The sequence below is a fragment of the Polistes canadensis genome, unplaced genomic scaffold (genome assembly GCF_001313835.1).
Source record: "Polistes canadensis isolate GaletaPanama2010 unplaced genomic scaffold, ASM131383v1 scaffold_282, whole genome shotgun sequence".
In the NCBI taxonomy this organism is placed as follows: Eukaryota; Metazoa; Arthropoda; class Insecta; order Hymenoptera; family Vespidae; genus Polistes; species Polistes canadensis.
Window position 1 is genome coordinate 123347 of NW_014569829.1, and position 20798 is coordinate 144144.

Consider the following 20798-nt stretch of genomic DNA (forward strand, 5'->3'; position numbering starts at 1 on the left):
GTAAGAAAAAATGAGACAGAAACCAAAGACAGAAACCGGTGAGACGGTTCATCATCATCATCATCATCATCATCATCTGAGGCACGTAATCGCAACCGTTAATTTCACGCGATTATAATTGCACGCCTTTTTCTCTCGCCTCTCTCGTACGTGGTCTCTCAGCTTCTTCCTCTTCTTCTTCTTCTTCTTCTTCTTCCTCTTCTCATCTCTGTCCTGAGAAACGTGGCAAAAAAATTGTACAAGAAAGATAATAGTAGTTAATAAATAATACAACTGCTACTGATGTTGTTCTGCTGTATAAAACAACCAAGAAATATAAGAAAAAAGAATAAGAAATAAGAGATGAAGATGAAGATGAAAATAAAAAAGGATTAGGAAGAGAAGGAAGATGAAGATGATTGTAGATCAACCAAGAAAAAGAATAAGAATAAGAAATAGAAGATACAGATATAGATGAAGATAAAAATGAAGATGAAGATGAAAATGAAGATGAAAATAAAAAAGGATTAGAAAGAGAAGGAAAATGAAAATGATTGTAGATCAACCAAGAAAAAGAATAAGAAATAGGAGACAAAGATGAAGATGAAGATGAAGATGAAGATGAAGAAGGAACAGAAAAAGAAAGAAGATAAAAATGAAGAAGGAAAGGAAAGGAAAGGAAAGGAAAGAGAAGGAAGATGAAAAGGATGAGGTATGTTCTCGGAGGGGCCTGTTCTCGGTGGAGAGGCCCAGAGGGAAAGGCACACGAAACGATGAAGAAGATAATATACCGATGTACTGAATTACGCGGCCGGCTACCGAATCATTCTGACCCACATCCGAGTGTTTGCCTCGAGCATTCGGGATGCCGGAGATTCGATCGGGCGCCTCTTTCTTATGACCAGCTTCTTTTCTACCTTACACACACACATACACGGTTATACGTACGTGTACACGTCTTCTATATATATTTATAATATAGGCACATGTATATAGACGAAATGTTTCTGCTTCTTTTTTTTAGATTTTATATTTTTATTGAAATTATACTTCGTTTGGCGCGTTTTGGAAAGTGAAGTTAGATGCGACCGAAAAATCGACACCACGAAGTTGTCGATATTTACGATGCGCGCGCAAATTGAAGTTATTTTTAAGGTTATGAAGATTATATTCGTTTTGGTACGCGCTAAACGAAGTATAACTTCTTACACATCAGTTTTTATTTTTATTTTTATTTCTTTTTCTTCTCTTTTAATTTCTTTTCTTTTTTTTTTGTTTTTGTTTTATTTCCAAGCCGAAAGCAGATTTTTGTTTCTGTTAAACTTCGAAAAGAAAGATTTATACGATTGAATCGTATCGTATCGTATCGTCTACTTTTTCTTCTTAATTTGGATGAACAACAGACAGATCGAAATGATCGTCGATGATGATTAGGAACGTTTGATCGATTGATTCGTATCTAGCACGTCGAGAGATATCGTCGTATCTTATTTATTCTTTAATTTTTATTTATATTACTATCGTTTTCTTTTTCTTTTTTTTTTTCTCAGTGTGTAAAATCATTTGACGTTGATATAGCATAAAAATGTTCACACCTTTTTCATATTTTTCATGGTTTTAACTATTAATTTGTTCGTTGAATAACTTTGTAAAGTTTTGAGATTTATTCGATTAATATTTTGTAATAAATAATTCATTCATTTATGTAATATTTCATTAATATTACATTTATATTAACAAATTTGATAATACAGAATGTACTATGTGTCAGTAATAATTCTAATGCAACTTTAAAACAATGCTAAATTTATTATAAATATCAATAATTTATTTTAAATACTAACCAAATAAATATATGATTCATATATAAATAATATTTTATATATAATTTGTAATAGAGAGTAATATATTAATAATAAAATATTAATATGCAACCCCATGATGCACCCAATTTCTGATGTTATAGATATTAATCATCTTTCATTTATTTAACTAACAAATTATTATTTATACCACGATATTATACTTCTCTACGTCTATTATAGAAAAATATTTTTTGTTTTTTTTTATATATATATAAATATACTTGCTAAATATAAATCTAATGTAAATAAATTTGAAAAACGACTCTTATAAGAACACGATAAATCGTGCAAACGTCAAGAAATACGATAAACCAAGGAATTGAAATTCAGTTCGCATTCTCCCTTACTTATCTTATGATTTTCGACCCAAATAAACTATGTCAAAGTTAGTGTGCTAGTTTCGTTCGTGTGTTAGTCAAACTAACTAACGAAAAAAAAAAAAAAAGGAAATGTACATACCCCTTTTTATACATTTTCACGTTTTGTCAACGATACTAAAGTGTACTTTGTTCTTTTATTCACACACACTCACACACACACACACACACATATATGCATATAGATAAATTTATTATCGGTTAATTACTTACAACAACATAGAAGAAAAAACTCGTTGATCTTATTTGCGCCGTAAAACTTGTGATTGCATCTTAAAGATATAAAACTAGATAGGTTGATATTATTCGATGCAATTACACGTTTGATGATGAAGAAAAAAAAAAAGAAAAAAAGGATTAGAAAGGATATATACACGTATATATAAAATCAGTGGTATCCGATGAAATCGATAACATTTGTCAACCGTTCGTTACATTTAAAATCACTCGATAAAACGCATTATTCTAAAAGCATTGTTATTCACACCTACTGTTTTTTTTGTAAAACAGGCTACACCTGTTTTACATATCGTATTATCCGGAAGTAGTCCTTCCGTGGTACCGGATACTAACAACAACCATACTCGTTGCTATATAAAAGGATATTTTTTCGATAAAGTATCGTCAGTTTTTCAAGAATTGTCATAACGATGACTACTACTCTACGAAAAATTTTCATTTTTTCGATAGTCGTTACAATATGCACTGGACTTCCTTCAAAAAGTCATCGAGGAACTCACGGACATCCGATACCACCGGAACCAAGAAATCAAGGACGATTCGAAGATGGACATAATCATGAAGAAATTGGTAAGAATTTTGTTTTTTAATTAAATACGTAAGATTATTAATTAATTTTAATCATAACTGGTATATCTTTTAAGGATATTCTTTCTCATTTGAATAAAATAAATAAATTGTAAATAATATTTGTAATAATAATAAATATAAGATCAGTAATATTAAATGAACATGGAAAATAGAATAAAAAAATTCACATTGGTATACGTTAAACATAAGATTATTTTATTCTTTTGTTCGCGTAGCAAGAAGAATCAACTCGTGGAAACCGGAAGATCCAGAAAATGTATGGGAATTGAGTGGTCTTTATCAAGGAGACATAATGTTACCACTAAATCATAAAGGAAGTAATAGAAATGGTCTTTTGGATACAACAACTCGTTGGCCTAATGCAACTGTACCTTATTACATCGAGGAAGAGGATTTCGGTAAGTAAAAACTGTCAACGATTATATTACAACGAAGAATAAAATTGAATCGATGCAAAAAAAAAATTAAATAAAAATTATTCTCGCGTAATATACACACATTAAAATTATTTAAATATAATCAACGAGAATAAATCGATTAAATTCGAAAAATAAGAAAAAGTACAAAATGATCAAAATTGTGTTGAGGGGGAGGGGTCTAATTAATTTTAAATTTAATAACAAATTTCATATCAGCAAAAATCTAAACAAACAAAAGAAAAAAAAATTCTATGAATTGAGTTAATTGTTTTGTTCTATTTAAACAATGTTCATCTCACGATTATACTTGTTTGTATTTTTTCAGATCGTTCAGATATCGAAGTGATAAAAGATGCAATAAAAGAATATCACAGCAGAAGCTGCTTACGTTTCCGACCATACAAAGAATCCGATATTGATTATGTCCGAATACAGGGTAAGAGTTCCGGATGTTGGTCCATGGTGGGTCGTCATGGTAAAGGACAGGTATTAAACTTGCAAGTTGACGGATGTGTACGGCACGGTGTTGTCGTTCACGAGTTGATGCACGCTTTGGGATTTTATCACCAACAGAGTGCAGCGAACCGTGACGAATGGGTCGTAATACACTGGGACAACATAAAACCAGGTATGTATTGTATTTCAGACAATGGTATTTGCTTTTATGGGATATTATTATTATATATACTCTTTTCATTTTCAATTTCTCGTAATTTAAAATTAGAAAGGGAACTTGCTTTTTTGTAATTAATTTTATTTTAAATATAAAAATAATAATAATAAATATATATATATTTAAAATTGCAAAAGCAAGTCCTATTTGTAATTATGAAAAATTAAAGAAATATATTACTATTATTATTATATTTCTATTTATATTTGATCAGTGTATTTGAAATAAATATATTATATTAATAATTAATAAATTTTAATAATTAAATTTTGTAATATATAAAAGATTAGGACGTTACTCGGATGCAATTTTGTCTAATATTATAAAAATACTGATATAATCTTTTAAAGACTGACCATTATAAATAGCAATTTTGTTTCTTTTTTTCTTTTCTTTTTACAGGAAAAGAACATAATTTTGAAAAATATGATCGAGATACCGTAACAGATTTTGGTTCCTCTTACGATTATTCCAGCGTGATGCATTACAGTGCACACGCGTTCTCAGCGAACGGCGAGGCAACTATTACACCAAAGGTATTGAGAAAAAAAAAAAAAAGAGAGAGAAAAAAAACCCTTAAGAAAAACATTTCATAAATGACAGGATCGGTAGATCGATTGATCAATTACGATGATTTATAAACTTCTTTACAGGTCGAGGATGCAAAAATCGGCCAACGTAACGGACTCAGTAAAATCGACGTGGAAAAATTACAAGCAATGTACAAAGACGAATGCGATAATCGTGAACCAGAAGTAAGTACTGCTAGCGAATCCGAAGAAGATCTTTCATTTAATTGGTCCTCATTGGATTTGTAGAAAATAATCTTCAACGATTTTTGTAAGTACAAAATATGACCTGATGTTTAATTTTCTTTTTTTCTTATTTTTGATTGACAAGTTAATTAGATATATCTATATAAAAATACAATGACGATATTTAAATTTGTATAACTTACAGGAATCCGACCTAGTACGCACAAATAGATCTATTAATCTCGAAATAACATGAATTTTTGTAAGAATTATAGAAGAGGAGAATTTCAATATTCTAAGTTAATCTAAATACGACGTAGTTTTATATAAAAATATAATTTCAATAGTTTTTTTTTCTCCCAGTGATATTATAAAACTTTTATATAACTTATATCGAATTGGTGATCATTCATTCGTAATAAACGTTTGGACCCTTTTTTATAACGATTAATTTTCATGGATTAATTGATATATATATATATATAAATATATACCAAAATAAATATATCGATAAATATCGGTATATTCAACCAGCAGGACTTAGTTGATTATAATACGTTAATTGTTTAAGTTCTCCGATCGCCTCTTCGGCAGACTAAAATGATAGATTTTGAAAAAATATGTTTAATATTATATTAAAAATAATAATTATATCAATTTTCACTTACGTGTCTAACGTTTTCTTCTTCGTCGAGTAATAAATTTTCTATAAGATTTTTCAATGATTTACCCCAAACTTGTTGTAATGCTCTGCAACAAAATCTTCCTAAAAGTCTAACAAGAGTACACGTTCTAGCTCTCAATACGCCTTGACGATGCCCAAGAAGTTTGCTAAATTGTTCGACCGTACCCCCTTGAACAAAGGAAAGTAAAAATAATATTTAGACCGATGTAACACGAATGATTAAGTTTAATAAAACAAAAAGAAAGCTAATACGATCATTTACCATGAGTTTTCGAGTACAGAACAACCTTTTCAACCAATTCAGCATTCTCTGGTTGAGAACGTAAAATGTTGTTCAATATGGCTACTAAATCTGCTACAACGCGTGCCTTTCTTTTTTCCAAAGCTAATAATTGTTGTAATAATGGCATTCCGTTAACAATGTATATGGCATCGCAAAATTGTGTTAGAAATTGTTCTTGAACGTAAACCAATCTACACAATAAAAGCATCGTACATTCTAAAGCTTGTAATTCATCAGCTGATAATGTGGATGCTGATCTGGTACCCCCAGAACCTGTTGTATTGGATTCACTATCAGATCGTTCTGACATAAGCAATTTTATAGCATAAACCAGATTTGGTACCACTCGAACATCCAAATAAACACGTTCTATACTTTCAAGATTTTCTCGTGATACTGATATAACAAAAGGTAAGGATAATAGACAAGCAACATATTCCACAACTCGATAACCAGCTCCTTGATTTCTTAAAGGAGAAACAAAAACTGAAACACAATTTTGTTGCAATAACGAACCAACTTCACCTTCCATTACTTCTTCCATAGATCTTTGTAAAAATGCAACCCATTCTTCATTTTCAATCGGTCTTTCTACAGCTCTTGGATTCCAATCAGGTAACCTTACGTGTTTATCAATCAAATTCTCTTTTCCAAATTCTAATTCGTAATCTTTACTCAAAGAAGTCTGCTTGCAGTCACCGTTACCCGAAATTTGATCTATTTCAGATGATTTTTCCGTTTGTTGACCAACACTAATTCCATCACCTTGAGCATTTTTATTTAATCCTTCAGGTTCACACGTTTTCTTCTGATCTTCATCGTTTGATTTTTTACATACAGACTTAGAATTAATATTTACAATTGGAAAAACTTGTTGGTTGTTGCTGTTTGTGTTAGGACAATCACTTTGACACAATGCTTGATCTGCAGCAAGTAAATCACTTCTCAATGATGCTCGCAAACTAAGATTTCCCAAAAGTACATCGATGCTAGCACTCGAATCCGTGCCACTAGGTTCACTATGACGAAGAATCTGACAAACATTTGTACCATACTGACAATGCGGGTGAAACATCGGATAACGTGGTTGCGAAATGCACGTCCTCAGTCTTTGCTCTCGAAGTTTTCTTTCTTGATACTGTACTTTCTCTACAGCTTTCTCAAGAACTCTAAAAATATTAACTCATGAATTTGTAATCAAGTTATAGTTCCTATTAAACATACTATTAACGCAGATGCTTACTTCGATTGATTAGTCGACCTCATTGATAAGTTTTGTAACTGCTGTTGCTTTGCTCTAGCTTGACTAGCTGACAATGGTGTTGTAAATGGTGTAGGCGCTGTTCCACCAACTATGATGATTCTATCTTTGACGAATGGATGTTCTAAAAGTGCAGGCCACGTCAAACGTTGAGATGGATCCTTTTGCAATAACCCCTGCCATAAAAAAAAACAAGTTAACATAACTATTATCCATATGAAAGTATATCAAAAACGTAACAGTATACAAAAATAATTATAAATAATTACTTGTAAAAAGTTTTTACAATTCGGTGAAATAAAATCTGGCCACTTGACTGCTTCAAAGCGTATAAGTCTAACCAAATGTAAAATAGAGGTTGTTTGAAATGGTGGCCAACCGACGACTAATTCATAAACTATACAACCTAATGACCTATAATATAAATCATAATTAAATAACTAAAAAATGATACAGGATTAAAAAATAAGAACGATCTGAAGTTACATACCATAAATCTACATTGTGATCGTAGGGACGTTCTTGTATGAGTTCTGGAGCCATATACAAAGGAGTACCTTTAATAGAAGTAAGGACATGTGTGCCAGTGCTCATACTACGTGCAAAACCAAAATCGCATAATTTGGCCACTCCATTAGCTTCTAAAAGTACATTTTGAGGTTTAAGGTCCCTGTACCGATGAGAAAGAGAAATAAAATTGTGTCGATATAATAACTAAATACCAAAAACACAAACCTATGTAAAACTCTATTGGAATGTAAATAATATAACGCAGAAACCAAATCGCAAGCTATGACTTGAGCTCTTTCTTCCGATAGGTGACCGGCTTTACCCAAAATTTGATATAATTCTTTGTCAGCATACTCTGTTACCACGACAATCTGAAAAATATAATTTAATAAGATTTAGTATTGAATTAAAATAATAAAGTAATTTGGACAATATTTCAAACTTACTTCATTTTCAGTTTCAAAAGAATCTAACATTTGCACTATATTAGGATGATGTAAATGACGTTGAATCTCACATTCTTGACGTAGACTTTTAAGTTCTTTTGACGATCTACCACGCTATAAGAAATCCAAATATTTCCATGTAGTAATTGAAGAAAAAAATATTTAGGTTATTTATAAACTGGCTATGATCAATAGAAAGAAATCAACTTACTTTTCTAATAACCTTAAAAGCCACTATTTCACCATCCGAACGTTTTTTCGCTTTGTACACTTGTCCAAACGAACCTTCACCTACTTGTCCTAAAACTTCATATTTTTCCATTATTAGATAAATAATTGATCACACAATCTTGTATTATATTAAACCATTTAAAAAATATTAAAACAATCTATATGTTACTCTTCGATACAGTGCGCATGCAACTCAAATAGAAACACCAATCAACGAATAGGAAATTATACATAACCAAATTTACACCAATGTGGACCAGCGTCATCTAAAAATGGCGCCATTTAAATCAATTTCAAATAATACAAAATATTATGAAATTATACAAAATCATGAAAAATAATATCAATAAAATGTATTTTATATTACGTTCACACAACAATAAGTGTTATGATTAATTATTATTATTATTATTATTATTATTATTATTATTATTATTATTATTATTATTATTCTATAAACATTTATTTATCTTCTTTTGATAAAATATTATTTCTTCATTCGCTAAAACGGCATTTAACATTTTTAAATATCTCGAATATTTTACTTTCTATCGAATTGTAATTATTTAATATTAAATTACATGATAAATAATACACACTAATAACTTTGATTTGTTACAATACTAATTAAATTATCAAAATTATCATTCAAACAAACATGTGGATGTAGTAATAAAAAAGTGTTATCAAAAAACATTTAATACCTGCGCCTATGAAATGTTATAAAAATAAACACGTATATATATACAAGGTATAATTATCCTTTTCTAGTTTTTAAATGATACAAAAATAATATACATAGAATAAACTATAGAAAATACAGTGTAATAATTACACAATTAGATAATAATACCGACTGTAATACCAACTGAATCAAACATCATTTAAAGAGCAACATTAAAATTAATCCTTTTAATCAATATTTTACTAATGAACGTTATTTACTATAAAATGTTTATTATAATTGATATGATAAATATTAATATTTTCAAAAACATTCAAGTTAAGATTTTAAAATATTTCTTTTTAAATATAGTCTTTCGTTATCCGAACATTTGATATTTTTTAATACGCTTATCTAGTAGATATTCAAAATAAAAACAATTTATAAAGGAACAATTATAAAATGATGTCAAAGAAAATGTTAAATGACAAGAAACACAACTTGAATGAATTTATATTAAACATTGAGTATGAAGTTTTATTTTATTAATACTATCTCGATAATTGCAGAATTGTATAATTACTGTAATACTTTTAAACATTTAGGATTGATACAAATAACGTAATTATGTTTTTCTTCCAATTTCTACATTTTTATGCTTAGAATAAGTTTATTTCCAAACATTAATAAATAAAAAAAACAACAAAAATTATCGTGAACGCTAAAAAATGAATCATGAAAAAAAAATGTAAAAAATACTGTTTAATTCTTGGTACATTAAATCAACTATCTTTACTAAACAGATAGAACGATTTTACACAATGATGTATACATGATATTTTTTCTTTTTTTAAGGAGCGTACAAATAATTTTTTATCATTCCAAAATATTTCAATTATGTTTATAAGACAATATATTATTTACAATCTCGGTAAAATGTTAATTTCATTTTTATTATTTTAATTTTTCTTCCCTTTTTTCGTCTCACGAACAAGCAAACGATTGCTAAGTGAAATCAAAGAAATATTATACGTAGTAGTTAATTAGAACTTTAGATAACGGCTAAAGAGAAACTTGATTATTTACTGAAGAAATTTTATTTAAATAATTCTGGTAGTGCTGCTTTGAATACATTCACAAATCTCATGGGAGAGATCATCGATATATAAAATGTTTATATATATCGCCTGTTAAAACATTGAATAAATCTTCTCATCAATCTTGTCATATTATCCATCATTACACCTCGGATGATATGAAATAGTTAAAAATCAAAAGTTACATCCATGATAATGAATGTATGTAAATACTGAATTAATAATAGCATATATTCATAATATTAGTAACCTTAAAGTTGCACATATTTATCCCATATCCTACTTTTTACAACTATAAACGATACACGAATCACCAATGACTTCTTATTATTTTTAAAATGTTCTATTTAGATTTATATTTAAATCTTATTAATGTAAATTACAACATTTACATTAACTCATGCTAAGTATAATACGATATTTAAAATATTCGGAGAAGAATTGCAGTCCAAACTTATTTTTCGCATAATTACAATCACAAATATAAAGTACTAAGATTTCAATGGAAATCGGGGCATATCAGAAATATGTGAAATTTTTTTCTCAAAATATTTTAACTTCTCTATCTAATTATATAAATTCATAAGACACACCATTTAAATACGTTAATAATAAACTTCTGTATAAAGAATAAGAAAAACAAGTCTAATAAAAATTCTGAATGTGTAACATCAGTGATACGTGTATCGGAGCACTCTTCTAACAATGATTGGAATATAGAACCATATTGTATTAATTAACATCAAGAAAGTATAGAACGATATTAGGTTTTGATGCTCTTTCTTATTACTGTTTACAATAATCTCAGCTACATAAACTTATCTGCATATATAAACAAGCTAGAACATATTTTGTTTTCAATGTAATGTGTGTGAGGCAACTATGTGGTTTATTCATAGTACTGTTATTGGTCAAAAAGAATGATGGACTAATGTCAAGACGTTATAGTCAATATCTAAGATGATGATAGCACGGATGGTAATGATTGAACATTATATTCTCTCCTATCATGAAATTTTAGGCACGCTCCTTTAATGCGATTACTTTTCCCACTTTGATGATCCTGTACACATCTACAGGGAATATTCGTTATTGTTTAGTAGAGAGATTGCGCATTGGAAGAACGTGGCTTTTTGATTTTTTCCAAATTTTTGATGACAAGATCGTGTAATGAACAGTAGCGATTACGAACTTCACACATTACAAGCCACAAACTCACATATTCCTTTTCATCTAATTCTTCGATAGCTCTTCTATAATCAATGATGTGTGGATACTTTGCAACTTTACTAACAATTTTTCCTCGAGAAATAAAGTACCTAATGGAATGAAAAAATTGTATATACATTTAATTTTTATATAATTACAAAAATATAATAAAGATATAAAACAAACCTAGATATTTGATCGAAGAATGCAGCTGCCTCGCTTTCTACTGACTGTATTTCTGCAAGCGTATCTTCTTGAATTGATACACCAAAATTATTACCATCTTCAATTTTTGGAATCAAAAACGAAATCCACATCTTCAACTAAAATTTAATTTGACATTATATTTAATTACAATTAATATTAACTAATGATCCACAATGATATTAATTAACAACAATCATTGTACCAGATTAGAATCCTCCAAAAGTTGTCTGATATAAGGTTTAACTACGTGAATTAATTCACATAGAGGTTTATTACATGGTACTGGTCCATTAGGTAATATCATAACTTTGGTTCCGCTAGTCTCATCCACACTATTATCCACTTTAATTTTTTTTGAAATAGGTCCATCTTCGGAATGATTAAGAACTATAGGATGTGGAATGGGCACATTTAAGTCTTGGTGTACATCTGTCAATTTACGGTTACGGAAATCAGGTGTTTCCAACAATTCATTTAATTTAACAATCTTTTCTGGGAATCCTGTTATTAATAGCTGTTCAGCCTAAATGACACATAAAAATTGTATGCATTGATATTACAGATGTTAACCTATTTTGTACATATATATTACTTGATTCGTTTAACATTATACAATGACCAACAACATTATACAAAATGACTGACTGAGTAACAAAACTTTAATATTTCTATATATGTAAAAACGAATCAAGTTACTTACACAATGGGTAAAAGAGGTTTACCTTAGTCTTAAGAGAATCCTTGTATTCTTGAACCTGCAAGATAAACTAAGAGGTAAATGTATGTCTGCGATAAAAATATAAATTCAAAATAATATATTCAAATGAAATTTGTCAAAATTATATTCATTGCCCTTAAATTTACTTTCGTATAAGAAATTGTTTAAAATATTATACACAAATGTGTATTAAAAAATTTTGTATCCATTATAATGATAATATTATAATTATTATTATTAATATTATTAATATTAATGCAAACCTTTTTTGACTCATTGGTAATAAGATCATCTTTTTCTGAAAACGAATCTTTTGACAATATCGATTCATTTTTAGAAATGGAATGCAGCAGTGACGGTAACATTTAATATTAATTTAAATGATCTATGAGTATTGTTAAATGAATACATAAATTTACGAAGTTAATTATTAGAAAATAAATTCACATGTTGATTGAGAATGCTTGTAAGAAAGGTTAGAAAATTTCTTTCATTTGTTTATCAATTGTCAATAAAAATAACAAATTTTTCACATACGTGTGTCCCAGCTTGTTTTATTTGTTCTTCATTTAACTTACTGAACATGCTGGTAAAATTTTACAGAACAAAACTATATCTAAATAAAACATACGATCATTCAAGAAAAAAATTTAATCACATTTATTATTATATTCAATTTTCTCTATAATCTTGCATGACTTTTAAAAACGCATACTAATATTTATAATTTAATTTTTACTTTTCACATATGGCTTACATATAATAATTAATAATCTTTATCTTGTAAACTTATGAAAGATAATTTCTAAGAAAGATTACTTTTAGCTTGCAGTATCAAAATAAAGTTAATTATCAATGAAAATTTTTAATATATAATTATAACATTGTATTTTTATAGGTTAATATGTGTTAATTTTAAATGATACAAATATTGTTTGTAATTACAGCAAAAATTCGAGCTATGGAAGGTTAATAAATAATTGATTATATATTCAAAATTATAAATAATAAATTTCTAATTTGTTTTTCAATCATTTATATATAAGAATATTGACTATATAATAATGCATAAATGCGCGCGAGCGCGCACGCTTTCTTCGCACGAACACATGCACACGTGTTGCAAATACACGCAAATATGAATTCTACAATACAACGAAAGCATATATGATACAATCAAGGTAAGGATAAATATTAAATTGAATGAATTGAAATTAAACGAATTAGATATATCGAGTAATTTTAATTAATTAAACATTAAAATATATGAACAAATTCTAATGGCTAACCATAAAGCCGGTGAATTAGTAGACTTAACCTATACGTGTTAACACTACTAACTAATAAAACTCTAACGATTATTAACCATTGATATATTATTCTAATGGTAATAATGCGTTAGAAATAATGAATTAATTTACCTTTTTTGTTGTTGCATTCGCCATTATACGTTTCTTGAAAACAAAAACCTTTATTAAGTACAACCACACTACCTCTTTATTGAAACGTGCAACTTCAAACAGGAAATGAACGTACCTATACGTATACTGCGATATCAAATGAGAATCTATAACGTTACTTGCCGTTGAATTATTTAAATCGTTTTAATCTTACATTTATTATTTCATTTGTTATTTTATTTACAATTTGATAAGTAGCCAAATATAGTAACAAAATGTCTATTTATTACACAATTAAATTTCATTATACATTCAAAAAATATGTTACATACTATAGTCAATTTTTAACTTCTTTTTTTTTTTTTCTTATGTCTTCTGAGAAATTAAAATATAAAAGGATATTATTATCATTATTATTTTTTAAATGACGCATGTTCTATATGTGTTAAACAAAGGAAATTTGATTCTTTTTACTCAAAGGTTTTTTTTTTCTCATACTACCAACTATTAATTTCTTGGGACTGAAAATTTCGTTGAGGCTCAAAACTTATCAACCCACTCATTTTATATGGAAAATTATATAATTTTTAATATATAAATTACAAAATATTAAATATATAAATGTATTAACAAAATATAATTGAATGATAATTATTACAAAAAGGGATTAGATGAAATAAATAAGTGATTATTTACGATTTACATTTCACACGTCGAATATTTTATTATCTATTTAAGTAACAACATGATAAATCAATTAAAAATTGTATGCAGTCATGACAAAGTATGTATGTATATACCAATATGAGCAAGAGCGATAATAAATCAGAAGCCCACATGTAAGTTAATCATTTCAGATTTATTACTTACAAAATATTTTTAACTATTATTAATTACAATATTATATCCGCAATAATGAAATGTGGCAAATGAATAATTTTGTTTATTTTTATTTTTTTATTATTGCAATACCTTCGGAGTTGCGTTTTTAATAATGTTAGATGTTAAAAGAAACAATTGAATTTGTATTTTATGACCAGAAACTAAATATAATGATAAGAATAATTATAAGACTTTGCTTATATAAATATATATGTTAAACAGGGCTAGGTAAGTTTCTTAGCTTTCTGGTAAAGCGTGTCGACTACTTTTCCCATGCTGTGTATTGTTTCTAACGCAATTCCGTAGGTTTTGTCACGTGGCGTGTCTTCAAATACGATCAAGACACCTTCCCCTTGATCCAGTACTCCTTTCAATTTTTTATCCAATATCATTTGCGATAACTTCTTTTCTACTTGCGCGAGTTGTAAAGATATGCACGAAGAAATATGACTTACCTATAAAAGGAAATTATTTATTATATTAGATTAATTCATATAGTTTCGATAATAATAAGATTATTATTTTTGTTTATACAAAAAACGTTATATACCTGAACGCGAGAATAAGGTTCAACCAAACGACACAAATTTTGTTCTAACATAGCGTCGTAAAGAGAGCCTAGATGAGCACGTACAATTACATCATCCTCTAATTCTTGTCGATATTGTTTAACTGCAGTTTGAAAGTCAGCTAAGGAACGCCGGTGACTGGCTTCAGCGACAGCACGCATAGCATCCAAATCACGTCCAGCATATTTGACTGCTAATTTTCCGGACATGATAGATTGAACATCTTCGGGTGTGCGCAACATGATCTTGGATAATAACATATATTTCAATGCCGTTAATGCTTTAGGACTTTCAACACTATCATACCTATAATGAAAGATATAATGATAATACAAATATTCTATAGATTAGTAAAATTAATTATCTGTTGCTTGGTCAAATTACAATCGCTAAATAATTTACCCTTCAAATGCTTCGTAAAAGTATGAATAGGCAGTTTTAAAATCACGTTCATCAGCAGCATGTAAAATTCCAGATTGTAGATCCAAAGCAGCTTGCATTTTTGGAGGACAATAAATTGCATTGGCAGTAGTTCTAGCACTAGTGAGAGCTGCCCTTGCTTTAGCTAAATTACTTAATGCATGATATGTTTTGCTCTCTAACAACTGAACCTCAACAAGCAATTGTTTGTCATCTAATTTTTTAAGTTCCTTTAGAAGAGCAGAACTCAATTGCAAAGCTTCGCTGAACATGCCAGTATCGAAATAAAGAGCTATTAGTCGTGCTTCTAATGATTGCCTTAAAAACGTCCTACGTTCTTCTTTTGCCCACTCTATACATTCTTTGCATAATTGTACCTAAAGAAAAGAAACGATCTTGTCAGTATTTAATAAACATACATTATATTTAACAATATTTTTTTCTCAACGATGTCAACAAAGATCAATCTTATTCAGTCAATATTGCATGATGGACAGCATAGTCAATGCGGCAACAAAAGCCAAATGTTCACATCGTTAAAGAAAATATGCATTAGATCCAAATAATTAATAAAAACAAAGCATATATTAAGAATACTTTAACCAATAAGGGAACTACATACAAGAACGTTTTCTAAAGATATTATCATAGTTATTAACATAGCAATTGATTATTACCTCAATGCCAATCCCAGCTTCCAAATCAAGGAAGAAGTCAACTAATGATCTCACAAGCTTAGCTGCTTTGGCTTTACTTATTAGGCTAAGAAAGGGTCTAGTTGCTTTGATTAGTTCAGCTAATTCTTTAGCTTTGCCCTCTTTCTTGTAAAGTTCACCAAGGTGTAATATACCCTGTTCCTTGACCCTAATACTTTCCTCGTCATCTTCGGCCAGACCGATGTTAGGGTCGGATACGATCTCATTTAACAGAGATATACCTTCGCTACGATTTGTCATCGATACAGCTTGTGCACGCTCAAACAACATTGCACCGGCCATCTCCAAGCTTTTATCTAATTCCAATGATACACTTCGATCACTTAATTTTAATTATTTGTTTATTTATTATCTTTCCTCGCAGGAAATCCAATTAAAAATTACTAGACTCGATGTTTATACAAAACAAAGTCGAGACATAACACTGTGTGCTGTCGCACACGATCTTTTAGAACACGGTTCGTTCACTTTCTGTTTTGTCACTCTTTTCATTGCTCGCTTGAGCTCCGGAACCACAAAACTCGTGTCATGCTGCTACGCTAGTCAATTCGACTACTCTACTTTAATCACTAGTTTTAGTTACTTTCACTAGATTATTTTAACAATGTTTTTCTTTATTTATTTTCAAACGGATCTTTGAAATTGTTAGGATGAATAAAATTCTTTTTTTTTCCTTTTAATTTAACGTTAAAAAATGATTTTTAATGTTAAGTTTATAAATTGACGTGTTTTTAATATTCCCTTTAAATTCTTATCAGTATTATGATTTCTTTATAAAAAACCAATGAACGTTCTCATAAATCTGGTGCCTTTTTTACTTCAACTTTATTAGTCTTACAAGATTATTTATTTAATTGGATAATAAATATTTAAGAACAAATTATTTTAACACTGGTTAATTTACCGATTATTTTTTATTATTATAATATATTTTTAATATATACATAGCCTGATAATAAATATTATAAAATAGTAACAATAAAGTTACTATACATAGGTGTACATACACATAGGTATTGTTCGTTCTGAATGGTCAATCAAAGATTCTGCAAGAAGAGATTATTATGTCTCTCATTGGATCAATTTGTTTGGTCCATTAAAACGTTAATTAAAGTAAATATTATTAATTAATATATCAGTATAGTGTGTGTGTGTTTAGAATCAGTCATCAATAAATTAATAATCATGCAAACTTTAAGAAATACATTACGGTCATTCCTTTCAAGTAAGTAAAACAAAATATTTATAATTAAAATGTTGAGGTTATGACAACTTTTAAAAATAAATAATTAATAATATATTTTTCTTCGTTTTATTAGCAGGTAATTCTATTGGAATACTCGTACAAAGAGCAGGAATAAAAATATATCCTAAACCTGAAAAAATTAAAGGTAAATTTATTACAATCTGAAATATAACAAAAGAAATATTTTGTTTTTGCTTTAGTTACTAATGTATTATAAATCTATGTATTTCTTTAAAGATGTTGAATTTCCTGAAAGAAATAAACTTCGAATTATGGAAAAGGTTCCGCAATATCCACCTTCTTTACGTCCTTTTAAAATGCAAAAGAAGTTAAGACTTATGCGTGGTCCAGAACTTATACATAATACTTTATTACACAAACAGTATGGAATTATAGTAAGTTTGTGAAAAAATTTGTTCAAAATTAGGCAAATAATACAATTGATTAATATTTAAGTATTAATGTTATATAATTTACAGGCCTTAGGAGGTGGAAGATTGAAGTATGGTCATTTTGAAATGATACGTATGACTCTTATACGTAATTTTGAATTCAAAGACATGTTTGCTATTTGGCGCGTTGATCCACCATGGCAGCCTATTACTAAAAAGGTTTTATAAACAAAATAATATTTCTATTATTTATTAGCTATGCAAGATATAATTAACAACAATTATCTTATATAGTCTCAAGGTTCTCGCATGGGAGGCGGTAAGGGATCAATAGATCATTATGTTACTCCAGTTAAAGCTGAGAGAGTGATCATAGAAGTTGGTGGAAATATTCAATATTTTCAAGTACGTCATATTATTTTATCGAAATATCTTATATTTATAAGACGAGAGCAGAATTGAAAATTAATAATCAACATCAATACATTCATTAGGTAAAAAAAGTATTAGAAGATATAGCAGCCAAATGTCCATTCAAAGCTATGGCGATCAGTCAAGAAATCTTAGACAAAAGAGCAGAAAAAGAAAGAATAAATGAGGAAACTAATTTAAATCCTTGGACGTGGAAATATATTGTTCAGAATAATATCGGTGGTTGTCATAAATGGATATCACCAATTGACAAAGTATGGTACAATAAATATTTGTAAATAAATAATATATGTAATTGTATACTTAGTTCTCTAAATTAAATATTAATTATTTAATTAGTCAAGTTATCAATAATTAACATAAATATTTATACGAATTAATCAATATATAAAATATCTTACCTTAAGAACAAACATATTTTTTTCGAATAATTCAATGAAAGAGAGGAAGATAGGGTTTTCTAAAAAATATGTGATTAATGATAAAAATTAAACGAATAAATCATTCAAATGCAATTATGTTACAATTACAATATTTTATATATCTTTGATGATGGTTTGGTGGTAACAACAGGTAAATACTACATATTGTACATTGAGTAGGCGATAGTCGTACCTTATTGTTTAATTAGCGTATCGGCGACGCCGGCGCCGACGTCAACAACGCCAACGACGACGATGAAGCTGACGACGGTAATATGTCTTGTGGTGATAACAACAATAACAACAACAGCAACAACAATATTTATAACAATAACGGTAACGGCAACAATGATAATGACGATATGATGACAATGATGGTGATGACGATGCTAATAAGCGATGGATTTTTTAAATGACAATGAGAAAGGGATTAATTGCGACTGATGATCACGATGATTAGAGTAATAATTATTATTACAATAACAATATAATAACAAATAATTCCAATCAATAGATTTAATATCAGGATATTAATGTTGAAATTAAATAAGATTTCAAAAAAAAGAAAAAAAAGAAAGAAAAAAAAACAAATGTAAGATCCTATTAGCCGTTACCACCATTGTAATAATAGTATAATTGTCGCTCTCGTTGTCACAGTCGTAATCGCAAGCGATAACGCGCTCTTTTTAAATACTTTATTTCGTATTTATTACATTTAACGTAGAGATAGGGGTGACGTCGTGTCAAAGGAATGTGTGTGTTTTATGTATACTTATTAGACAGCATTACAATGATCATAAACTCTAATCAGCAAGAACTTAGTTACACCGAGAGGTATGACACGCGCGATAATTTCCTTTTTTTTTTCTTCTTCTTTTTTTTTTTTAACGATTTCGGTGCGCTTATAAATACATACATACATACATACATCCGTAGAACGTATTGGCCATTTGATAATAAATGGTCACGGATATTTATGAAACTCAGGTAAGAAACGAAGCGTAGAGTAGTAGAGGAAGAGGAGGAGGAGGAGGAGGGATTAAGGATTAGGAAAAGGAGAAGGAGGATTAGGATTTTAGGATGATCGAAGAACGCGTGAAAATACGTGCTTAATATGTTCCCGAACGTAACGACGAGTTAGACAAGAAAGGAACTTTTAGTTTCTATAATTGATGCGTCATTTAATTATTTCGTGTCCCTGCATTTTTCTCCTGCAATATTTTCTATCTCACAAATAAGATAGAAACGTGTTGAGCCGTATACAAGTGGTGCGTGGTACGCGCGTAATAATGCAAGGAGTTGCCTCGTGACGCTTTTTCGTACTTTTTTTGTTTGTTTAACAATCTAAATCAACATTCCTTCAACCTTTTAATTACAACCCAATTATTGGACATTTTTAATAGTTCATGATATTACTTCAAAAGTAAGTCAAGTATCGTAACAATCAATCATACGTTTAAAATAATATACAGTCATTCTAGTTAATACTGAATTTTTAGTAAAAATTAGATATTATAAATATTATTGAATCGTAATTAATATTAAAAATCAATTAATCATGCTGTTTAACAATAAAGGGTTGAGAAATGCTATATCTAGATTTCATTCGTAATGATCTCGTATTATGTATTTTAAATATTTACTCTTATATAATTATTTATATTTCATTTATTTCATTTATATTTATACGAGCGTCAACATAATATTTTATTCACGTTGCAAAATGCGAGCCGGATTTGAATGAAATATTAGAAAATAATAAAAAAAAAAAAAAAAAAAAGAGAGAAGGGGCGCGCGCGCGTCTTACTTCGCAGTCGATATGATTGGATTCGTTTTCATTATAGTTCATTGACAACGAGTCTCTCTCGTCGATATTTATATTATAATTACAATAAAGCAGCAACCCTTGATGCACAATTCGGAACTTTCGCTTATTATCTCGATGACGATGACGATGAAGATGGCGAATGATGTGATATAATTAATCTCTCCTCCTCGCGATTCACACAATAAAATGCATCATTCGGCGAAAGGCAACGTAGATCGCGCGTTACGACGATTAATTGTTTATATAATCATATAAACATATATATATATATATATATATAT

The 20798-nt window shown here is 28.8% G+C and overlaps 5 protein-coding genes across 7 annotated transcripts; 2 read left to right on the forward strand and 3 right to left on the reverse strand.

Annotated features, from left to right (window-relative positions):
• Positions 1–2871: 2871 nt before the first annotated feature.
• LOC106791053 (zinc metalloproteinase nas-13) lies at positions 2872–5015 on the forward strand. The gene is made up of 5 exons (XM_014756408.1): positions 2872–3031; positions 3214–3450; positions 3797–4099; positions 4547–4680; positions 4798–5015. Exons 1-5 carry the CDS (start codon positions 2872–2874, stop codon positions 4960–4962), a joined length of 999 nt encoding a protein of 332 aa, XP_014611894.1. The 3' UTR covers positions 4963–5015.
• A 307-nt stretch (positions 5016–5322) lies between these two features.
• Positions 5323–8466, reverse strand: LOC106791061 (serine/threonine-protein kinase fused). 2 transcript variants are annotated; one of them, XM_014756418.1, is made up of 9 exons: positions 8296–8466; positions 8085–8198; positions 7864–8009; positions 7619–7798; positions 7398–7542; positions 7111–7304; positions 5847–7036; positions 5568–5752; positions 5323–5494 (listed from the first exon to the last, which is right to left on the reverse strand). In XM_014756418.1, the coding sequence occupies exons 1-9, from the start codon at positions 8404–8406 to the stop codon at positions 5426–5428; spliced, it is 2334 nt and encodes a 777-aa protein (XP_014611904.1). In that variant the 5' UTR covers positions 8407–8466; the 3' UTR covers positions 5323–5425. The 2 variants fall into 2 exon arrangements, with proteins under 2 accessions (XP_014611904.1, XP_014611905.1); XM_014756419.1 differs by lacking the exons at positions 8085–8198; positions 8296–8466 and having other exon boundaries at positions 7619–7769; positions 7864–7955.
• A 1594-nt stretch (positions 8467–10060) lies between these two features.
• On the reverse strand, positions 10061–13775 carry LOC106791060 (proteasome activator complex subunit 3). Of its 2 annotated transcripts, XM_014756416.1 has the most exons (5): positions 13632–13775; positions 12215–12247; positions 11695–12015; positions 11472–11608; positions 10061–11395 (listed from the first exon to the last, which is right to left on the reverse strand). In XM_014756416.1, exons 1-5 carry the CDS (start codon positions 13653–13655, stop codon positions 11173–11175), a joined length of 738 nt encoding a protein of 245 aa, XP_014611902.1. In that variant the 5' UTR covers positions 13656–13775; the 3' UTR covers positions 10061–11172. The 2 variants fall into 2 exon arrangements, with proteins under 2 accessions (XP_014611902.1, XP_014611903.1); XM_014756417.1 differs by lacking the exon at positions 12215–12247 and having other exon boundaries at positions 13632–13764.
• Positions 13776–14450: 675 nt separating this feature from the next.
• Positions 14451–16721, reverse strand: LOC106791063 (26S proteasome non-ATPase regulatory subunit 11). The gene is made up of 4 exons (XM_014756420.1): positions 16159–16721; positions 15464–15858; positions 15043–15367; positions 14451–14947 (listed from the first exon to the last, which is right to left on the reverse strand). Exons 1-4 carry the CDS (start codon positions 16477–16479, stop codon positions 14717–14719), a joined length of 1272 nt encoding a protein of 423 aa, XP_014611906.1. The 5' UTR covers positions 16480–16721; the 3' UTR covers positions 14451–14716.
• A 473-nt stretch (positions 16722–17194) lies between these two features.
• LOC106791059 (39S ribosomal protein L16, mitochondrial) lies at positions 17195–18789 on the forward strand. Its single transcript, XM_014756415.1, has 6 exons — positions 17195–17422; positions 17517–17588; positions 17681–17838; positions 17923–18054; positions 18130–18240; positions 18330–18789. Exons 1-6 carry the CDS (start codon positions 17383–17385, stop codon positions 18543–18545), a joined length of 729 nt encoding a protein of 242 aa, XP_014611901.1. The 5' UTR covers positions 17195–17382; the 3' UTR covers positions 18546–18789.
• Positions 18790–20798: the final 2009 nt, after the last annotated feature.

Coding starts and splice junctions, on each gene's coding strand:
- LOC106791063 (XM_014756420.1), bottom strand. CDS start 16,479: ATGGCCGGTGCAATGTTGTTTGAGCGTGCACAAGCTGTATCGATGACA. Junction 15,368..15,463: donor TTTTACGAAGCATTTGAAGG/GTAAATTATTTA, acceptor CTTTCATTATAG/GTATGATAGTGTTGAAAGTC. Junction 14,948..15,042: donor AACCTTATTCTCGCGTTCAG/GTATATAACGTT, acceptor TTCCTTTTATAG/GTAAGTCATATTTCTTCGTG.
- LOC106791061 (XM_014756418.1), bottom strand. CDS start 8,406: ATGGAAAAATATGAAGTTTTAGGACAAGTAGGTGAAGGTTCGTTTGGA. Junction 8,199..8,295: donor CTTTTAAGGTTATTAGAAAA/GTAAGTTGATTT, acceptor GATTTCTTATAG/CGTGGTAGATCGTCAAAAGA. Junction 5,495..5,567: donor AAGAAGAAAACGTTAGACAC/GTAAGTGAAAAT, acceptor CTATCATTTTAG/TCTGCCGAAGAGGCGATCGG.
- LOC106791059 (XM_014756415.1), top strand. CDS start 17,383: ATGCAAACTTTAAGAAATACATTACGGTCATTCCTTTCAA. Junction 17,589..17,680: donor TAAACCTGAAAAAATTAAAG/GTAAATTTATTA, acceptor ATTTCTTTAAAG/ATGTTGAATTTCCTGAAAGA. Junction 18,241..18,329: donor GAAATATTCAATATTTTCAA/GTACGTCATATT, acceptor TACATTCATTAG/GTAAAAAAAGTATTAGAAGA.
- LOC106791060 (XM_014756416.1), bottom strand. CDS start 13,655: ATGGCGAATGCAACAACAAAAAAG. Junction 12,016..12,214: donor AGGATTCTCTTAAGACTAAG/GTAAACCTCTTT, acceptor TGTGTCATTTAG/GCTGAACAGCTATTAATAAC. Junction 11,396..11,471: donor TTCTTCGATCAAATATCTAG/GTTTGTTTTATA, acceptor TCATTCCATTAG/GTACTTTATTTCTCGAGGAA.
- LOC106791053 (XM_014756408.1), top strand. CDS start 2,872: ATGACTACTACTCTACGAAAAATTTTCATTTTTTCGATAGTCGTTACA. Junction 3,032..3,213: donor ACATAATCATGAAGAAATTG/GTAAGAATTTTG, acceptor TAGAATAAAAAA/ATTCACATTGGTATACGTTA. Junction 3,451..3,796: donor CATCGAGGAAGAGGATTTCG/GTAAGTAAAAAC, acceptor GTATTTTTTCAG/ATCGTTCAGATATCGAAGTG.